The sequence below is a fragment of the Pristiophorus japonicus genome, chromosome 14, assembly GCF_044704955.1.
Source record: "Pristiophorus japonicus isolate sPriJap1 chromosome 14, sPriJap1.hap1, whole genome shotgun sequence".
In the NCBI taxonomy this organism is placed as follows: Eukaryota; Metazoa; Chordata; class Chondrichthyes; family Pristiophoridae; genus Pristiophorus; species Pristiophorus japonicus.
In genome coordinates, this window is record NC_091990.1 from 56646608 (window position 1) to 56654755 (window position 8148).

Sequence of the window (8148 nt, forward strand, 5' to 3'; positions counted from 1 at the left end):
TCTAGTGGGAAGGAGGAACTGAAGGATATCCTTATTAGGCGGGAAATTGTGTTGGGGAAATTGACAGGATTGAAGGCCAATAAATCCCCAGGGCCTGATAGTCTACATCCCAGAATACTTAAGGAAGTGGCCCTAGAAATAGTGGATGCATTGGTGATAATTTTTCAACAGTCTATCGACTCTGGATCAGTTCCTATGGACTGGAGGGTTGCTAATGTAACACCACTTTTTGAAAAAGGAGGGAGAGAGAAAACGGGTAATTATAGACCAGTTAGCCTGACATCAGTAGTGGGGAAAATGTTGGAATCAATCATTAAGGATGAAATAGCAGCACATTTGGAAAGTAGTGATAGAATTGGTGCAAGTCAGCATGGTTTTATGAAGGGGAAATCATGCTTGACAAATCTTCTGGAATTGTTTGATGGTGTAACTGGTAGAGTGGACAGGAGAACCAGTGGATGTGATGTATTTGGACTTTCAAAAGGCTTTTGACAAGGTCCCGCATAAGAGATTGGTGTGCAAAGTCAAAGCGCATGGTATTATGGGTAATGTACTAATGTGAATAGAGAACTGGTTGGCAGACAGGAAGCAGAGAGTCAGGATTGACGGGTCCTTTTCAGAATGGCAGACAGTGATTAGTGGGGTGCCGCAGGGCTCAGTGCTGGGACCCCAGCTCTTTACAATATATATTAATGATTTGGATGATGGAATTGAGTGCAATATCTCCAAGTTTGCAGATGACACTAAACTGGGTTGCGATGTGAGCTGTGAGGAGGACGCTAAGAGGCTGCATGGTGATTTGGACAGGTTAGGCGAGTGGGCAAATACATGGCAGATGCAGTATAATGTGGATAAATGTGAGGTTATCCACTTTGGGGGCAACAACACGAAGGCAGAATATTATCTGAATGGCGGCAGATTAGGAAAAGGGGAGGTGCAACGAGACCTGGGTGTCATGATTCATCAGTCATTGAAGGTTGGCATGCAGGTACAGCAGGCGGTGAAGAAGGCAAATGGTATGTTGGCCTTCATAGCTAGGAGATTTGAGTATAGGAGCAGGGAAGTCTTGCTGCAGTTGTACAGGACCTTGGTGAGGTCCCACCTGGAATATTGTATTCAGTTTTGGTGTCCTAATATGAGGAAGGACGTTCTTGCTATTGAGGGAGTGCAGCGAAGGTTCACCAGACTGATTCCTGGGATAGCAGGACTGACATATGAGGAGAGACTGGATCGACTGGGCCTGTATTCACTGGAGTTTAGAAGGATGAGAGGGGATCTCATAGAAGCATATAAAATTCTGACTGGACGGGACAAGGAAGAATGTTCCCGATGTTGGGGAAGTCCAGGAACAGGGGACATAGTCTTAGGATAAGGGGTAAGCCATTTAGGACTGAGATGTGGAGAAACTTCTTCACTCAGAGAGTTGTTAACCTATGGAATTCCCTACCGCAGAGAGTTGTTGATGCCATTCATTGGATATATTCAAGAGGGAGTTAGATATGGCCCTTGCGGCTAAAGGGATCAAGGGATATGGAGAGAAATCAGGAAAGGGGTACTGAAGGAATGATCAGCCATGATCTTATTGAATGGTGGTGCAGGCTCGAAGGGTCGGATGGCCTATTCCTGCACCTATTTTCTATGTTTCTATATTTCTATGTTTCGATGTCTCTGAATTAACTGTGTCACTCTCCTTAATAAGGAATTCTACCATGTTATGATCACTCTTCCCCAAGGGGCCTCACACAACAAGATTGCTAATTAGTCCTTTCTCATTACACATCACCCAGTCTAGGCTGGCCAGCCCTCTAGTTGGTTCCTCAACATATTGGTCCAGAAGACCATCTCTAATACACTCAAGTAAATCTTCCTCCATCATATTGCTACCAGTTTGGTTAGCCCAATCTATATGTCGATTAAAGTCGCCCATGATAACTGCTGTACCTTTATTGCACGCATCCCTAATTTCTTGTTTGATGCTGTCCACAACCTCACTACTACTGTTTGGTGGTCTGTACACACCTCCCTAATGTTTTCTGCCCTTTGGTATTCCATTTGTCGTCTTCATCACCTGCTGCACCTGCATGCCAACCTTCAATGACTGATGGACCAGCGGAAGGCGTGTGCGGCAAACCAGTCCCACCCACTCCTTCCCTCAATGACTGTCTGTCCCACCTGTGACAGAGTCTGTGGCTCCCATATTGGACTGTTCAGCCACCAAAGAACTCACTTCAGGATTGGAAGCAATTGTTCCTCGATTCCGGGGGACTGTATGATGTTGATAACGGTAGTGTAGTGGTTCTGTTACTGGACTAATACCCTCGAGGTCTGAACTAACAATCCAGAACATGGAAGTTTGAATCCAACCATGGAAGTTTGAAAATTCAAATTCATTTTTATTTATATATATATTATTTTTATCTATCTATCTATCTATCTATCTATCTATCTATCTATCTATCTATCTATCTATCTAGATATCTATCTATCTATCTAGATATCTATCTATCTATCTAGATATCTATCTATCTAGATATCAGTAAAGCTGTCGGATTACTGCAGAAACCCAATTGGTTCACTGATGTCCCTTAGGGAAGGAAACCTGCCTTTTTAAAAATGTCATTCTCTGGCTGTGGGCATTGCTGGCGAGACCTGCATTTATTGCTTGTCCCTAAGTCGCCCTTGAGAAGGTGGTGGTGAGCCGCTGTCTTGAACCGCCTCAGTCGGTGTGGTGAAAGGACTCCCACAGTGCTCTTGGGTCGGGAGTTGCAAAATCTTGTCCCAGCGACAATGAAGGGACGGCGATATATGTCCCAAGTCAAGGTGGTGTATGGCTTGGAGGAGAACTTGGATATATGTGTCGGGCCTCTATGTGACTCCCATCCCACATCAATGTGGTTGACTTTTAACTGACCTCTGAAGTGGCTGAGCCAGCCCCTCTGTGGTATCGAACCACTACAGAGAAGTCCCACCACCACCACCAAGGGGCGACTAGAAATGTGCAATAAGTGCTGGCCTTCCTAGCAACGCCCAAGAACAATCTTTTTTTAAACTCAGTGCATGTACAAAGGCCTTGTGGGCGAGAGTTGGCAGCACAATTCTATAAATATAAGTTGTTATTGTAACTTAGCATTCACGTGGGACTGGCTTTCAGAGAGGCGATAGAGATGGTTGTGAGATGGAGACGTCACTCTGGTTCAGTGAGCCCTGGGCGGGTGTAGGTTGGGGGGCCGGAGTGAAAGGGGCTCCATTCTGGACCCAGCTGTGTTACATCTGATCTGGGAATGAGCAGTACTGCTACTCAGACCATTAGCTAGAAGCACAAAAATTGGCCTGAAATTCAGCAAGGGGTTTTACCAGTCTCCTGCCGTAACTCCAACGCTTGCTTGGGAGTTCCACCAGAGTTCTGATGGGAGACTGACAGCCCATGCAAACTGCAATGTAATACAGCTCAGAATTCACTTGTCCCCCGATGGGAGGTTGCCAGTGAAGATCAAGCCTAACTTTGTGCATTGCTTCCTTCCTGCAGTGAACCCAGAAAAGGCTGCCTTGTACTTCATCACGGGGGTGTGCTTTGGCCTCATCCTGACGCTCTGCCTGCTGGTCATCCGAATATCCTGCCACGCTCGCACCAAAGCCCCCGCTCCCGCCAAACGGAAGGTGGAAGAAGGCAGCGAGGAGGAGGACGAGGACGAGGACGAGGACGAGGAGGTGGACAGCGGGGTGCCCACCACCACGGACCTGACCCTGGCCAACCACACCCAGGCCCACACCAGCTCCAGCGTGAACGTCTTCACATCGGCCGAGGAGCTGGAGCGCGCCCAGCTGCTGGAGGAGCGGGAGCGCATCATCCGTGAGATCTGGCGGAGCGGGCAGCCGGACATTCTGGGCAGTGGGTGCCACCAGTTCGAAATGGAGATGTTGCCCAACGGAGGTCAGCGGGAACATCGTACCTGGAGCCCGAACTCCGAGGGCAAGTATTAAGGAGGGGGGGGGGAAGATGATTATTAGCGTTTTTTTTTTAAAACAAACTTTTTTTAATTAGCTGTGGACATATGAAAACACTTAACCAAAGATGAGTAGATAAGAAGTTGCACCAGGTGTATGGAATTACCTAAATCAAAAAGCACAAAAAAACCAAAATGGAACCAAGGCATTGCAAGAGAGCTCCTCGTTGGGAACAGATTCGTGCGTCCAGCTGAGCTGTGTTGGAAACCGCTCTTTGTGTTCCGTTATTGTGTTAAAATCACCGCCAGCTGGTGTTGTATGAGGGCCAGACAACTGAGAATCATTCCACTGAGGGAGAGATGGGGAAGAAGCAATGCATTCACCAAGGGAAACCCAATCTGTTTGGAAGCTGTCCCTTCAGACATTGGATAATCCAAACTTTTTTCAGAGCGGAAATGATCCAATTACTAACTGGGGCCCCTCAATCCCGTTGGGTTTATTTGTCGCTAGGAGCAGTCATAAATTGTTGCTCGCCTTCCTTGAACCTCTCCAATCCCATCTAGACTGAGACCAAATCAAACTACTTGTATCCAATATTTTTGTATATTCAAAAACATTATTTTCTGATGAGCTCTTGACAGCTGGATAATTTAGAACACGTAGCTAGTGCAATAGTCTGGATCTGTTTCCAGAGCCTCATTGTATATGGTGCTTGGACTCTTTAAGAAATGTACTTGTGGAAAATGGTACTGGCTTGTTAGCTTTACCCACAGTGGGACCAATGTGTTACATGTTGCTTACCTGTATAGTCCAATGCGTTACATGGTGACTTATCTATGTGTGTCTTGCCTGTATGGTCAGTACTTTATATGTGACTTAACTATATGGACCAATGTGTTACATGTGACATACCTGTATGGACCAGTGACATACCTGTATGGACCAATGTGTTACATGTATCTTACCTGCAAGGATGACATTGCTCCATGTGACTATTAGAAGTGCCTTATTATTGGTGTTTTAGTAACACACAGACCTATAATTCCAAAAATGCTTCACTTGACCCCTTGCTTTTCTAGGTCAATGGTATAACAAAATTGGAAAATGGACCAAATTCACATTCCTCCCTTTACAATGAGCCTTTGCCAGTTGTGCGTGATCGAGAATGCTGCAGGACCGGGGGCCCAAGTCCTACCCCCAGACTCGGCTGATCTCACTTGGGGGCAGCACCACAGCTGGCCTCAGAGTTAGGCTAGGGAAAACCAACCAATACCTCCACTCACGCTAGCCATCCAGTGGACTCGTGTTTGGATTGTTGCGAAGGATAGCTGCTGCCCGCACTAGAGATAAGCATGTGAGGATACTTGAGTAGGGCAATGAAGGGCTGCCCTCACCCATTGACCACACCTTAGCTTACGTCACTATCTGCAAGTAAAGTTCTAAGAAAATAGCTATAGCCATCATATAATCTTCGAAAGTACCTCCCAAACCCGCGACCTCTACCGCCTAGAAGGACAAGGGCAGCAGTTGCATGGGAACACCACCACCTCCAAGTTCCCCCCCAAGTCACACACCATATCGCCTTTCCTTCATCGTCGCTGGGTCAAAATCCTGGAATTCCCTCCCTGACAGCACTGTGGGAGTACCTTCACCACACGGACTGCAGCGGTTCAAGAAGGCGGCTCACCACCACCTGCCCAAGGGCTGTTAGGGATGGGCACTAAATGCTGGCCTTGCCAGCGACGCCCACATCCTGTGAACGAATAAAAAACAATCACCGAAGCACACGAGCAGCCATTTTGTGAGTCCTTCACCAAACCCAATGATACTACTTGTGAAACCATCTACTGATTACAGGTGTCTTGTGATCTGGGTGTGACAATTCATTTTCACCTCTGGAACTGGGCTCAAATCCAGCTTGGACTGAAAGTCTCCTCTATCTGTTGGCTGTAAGGGTTAAGGGTTCTACATGAGACTTGTCTTTATGATCAATGCACTACATGTGTCTTAACTGTGGTTGTACATGAGAAGTGTGAAGTGATGCATTTTGGTAGGGAAAAGTGAAGAGAGGCAATATAAACTAAATGGTACAATTTTAATGGAGATACAGGAACAGAGAGACCAAGGGGTGTATGTACCGAAATCTTTGACGGTGGAAGGATAAGTCGAGAATGCTGTTAAAAAAGCATACAGGATGCTTGGCTTTGTGAACAGAGCCATAGCCTACAAGTGCAAGGAAGTTATTCTAAACCTTTATAAAACACTGGTTAGGCATCGGCAGGAGTATTGTGTCCAATTCTGGGATGTCAAACCCTTAGCGAGGGCACAAAGGAGATTTATTAGAATGGTACTAGAGATAAGGGACTTCAGTTACGCGGATAGACGGGAGAAACTGGGATTGTTCTTCTTGGAGCAGAGAAGGTTAAGGGGAGATTTAAAAGAGGTTCTGGAGAGTTTTGATGGAGTAAATAAGGAGGGTCGGTAGCCAGAGGACACAGATTTAAGATAATTGGCAAAAGAACCAAAGACAATATGAAGAGAATCTTTTTTCCGCAGGGGCTTATGATCCGTAATGCACTGCCTGAAAGGGTGGTGGAAGCAGATTCAATAGTAAATTTTCAAAAGGGATTTGCAGGGCTATGGGGAAAGGGCAGGGGAGTGGGACTAATTGGATAGTCCTACCAAAGAGGTGACATGGGCACGATGGGCCGAATGGCCTCCTTCGGTGCAGCATCATTCTATGATTCTATGAAGTTAATTTTGAACAATCTCAATCCAGTCCACACAAAACTGTATTAATTTGGCACTAAATTGGCCATTGCACCGAGAAGTGACTCTCTGAGGTGGTAAAGTAGCACATTGGTGGGCAGCGTAGAGGGAGCTTTGTTCCATTTTGTACCTCACCTCCTTGACACTGTAGCTTCCAAAATGGAAACTGTCTAATTCCCCAGCATTGACCACTAGCCTTGATGGGCACAAAGTGTCTCTATCCCCAGTTATGTTCTCCTTGTACACACACATTAAAGCTCGTGGGTGACAATCAGGAACCTTCTGAGGAACAAGAAGATAAATGCGATTCCCTTAATATTTCAACAGCCCTCACCTGAGGGGCCCGTCAATGAGATGTCATGTTGAGTTGGTTGACTGACCACGAGTGTAATCCCCCTTTTTAATGTGACACTGGGACGTGGCCCTGGCTCAATGGTAGCAGAGTCTTACTTAGCGAAACAACCGACTGTGACGGACAGCAGATCAAAACCTTGGCACCCCTTGAAACAACATTTTCAATTTGTACTTTGAAATAGACTCACGTGCAAGATATCTCAATGGAAGTGGAGTGTCATTATGTCATCGTTTGACCAGGCATTTGATCAGAGGACAATACCTCTTTGAATTAGGAATTGTTCCAATTATGACTTAGATTGAAGTTGCACTGCTTCATATTAGTATGAAATTGGTCTGTCCATTACTTTGTCTAGGGTGTTAGACCATTGAATCCTGTTAATGACTGAAGGACTTTGCTAAAATAGAGGACAAATGATTTTCATAGGAACATGTCAATAAGTTTAGCCCTCTTGCTGCTCAGCACGATTTTTACTCGTGTCTCGGGTCAGAAAGGAAAATGATCCATGGATTCACAGGGTGTGGGCTCCAAGTTGCAATCGAATAACATTCTCATTTCAAATGTTACCATTGCTTCAGGTTATATTTTATTTTGCTTAATAAAAAATAATAGTTGAATGAGCACTCGTAATGACTCTGTGTATGCGTAGAGCTGTCGGATGTGGTCCTGAGCCAATCGGGTGGTGAGCTGGGCAGAATTCCCGGGTCAGCCTGAGAAGTTACAATTGATAGGGAGCCGGGAAATGGGCAAGGGTTTGGTTCAACTTCAGCGACACCTCCTGAAAACTGTACGTGCGAGGGCGACATTTCCTGCGACAAACAGCCTGCCGAAACTCCGAAACTCCGTCGGCTCCTGTCCAGATGTACAGATGGATAAAGTAATGGCGGCTGACTGGTGATCTGTGGAACTATACCCAGTAAGAAGAGAGGAGGAAGGGAAGTTGATGATAAAAAAAAAAAATGATGGCTTCTGTGTGAGAAACCATAAACAATTAGAAGTTTAGAAAATGTCATTAGGCCCAAGCAACCCTGTCCCATTTTGACAACAACCGCACCTACCTGCTTTCTTACTCCAGCCCT

The 8148-nt window shown here is 45.9% G+C and overlaps 1 protein-coding gene across 6 annotated transcripts in view; it reads left to right on the forward strand.

Moving 5' to 3' along the window:
• eva1ba (eva-1 homolog Ba (C. elegans)) overlaps positions 1 to 7686 on the forward strand; it is a 123797-nt gene extending 116111 nt beyond the window's left edge. For all 6 annotated transcript variants that reach the window (XM_070899227.1, XM_070899229.1, XM_070899224.1 and 3 more), the window contains exon 4: positions 3527 to 7686. In XM_070899227.1, the coding sequence (XP_070755328.1) occupies positions 3527 to 3981 (455 nt within the window). In that variant the 3' untranslated portion in view covers positions 3982 to 7686. The remainder of the gene's footprint in view (positions 1 to 3526) is intronic.
• The last annotated feature ends 462 nt before the right edge of the window (positions 7687 to 8148 follow it).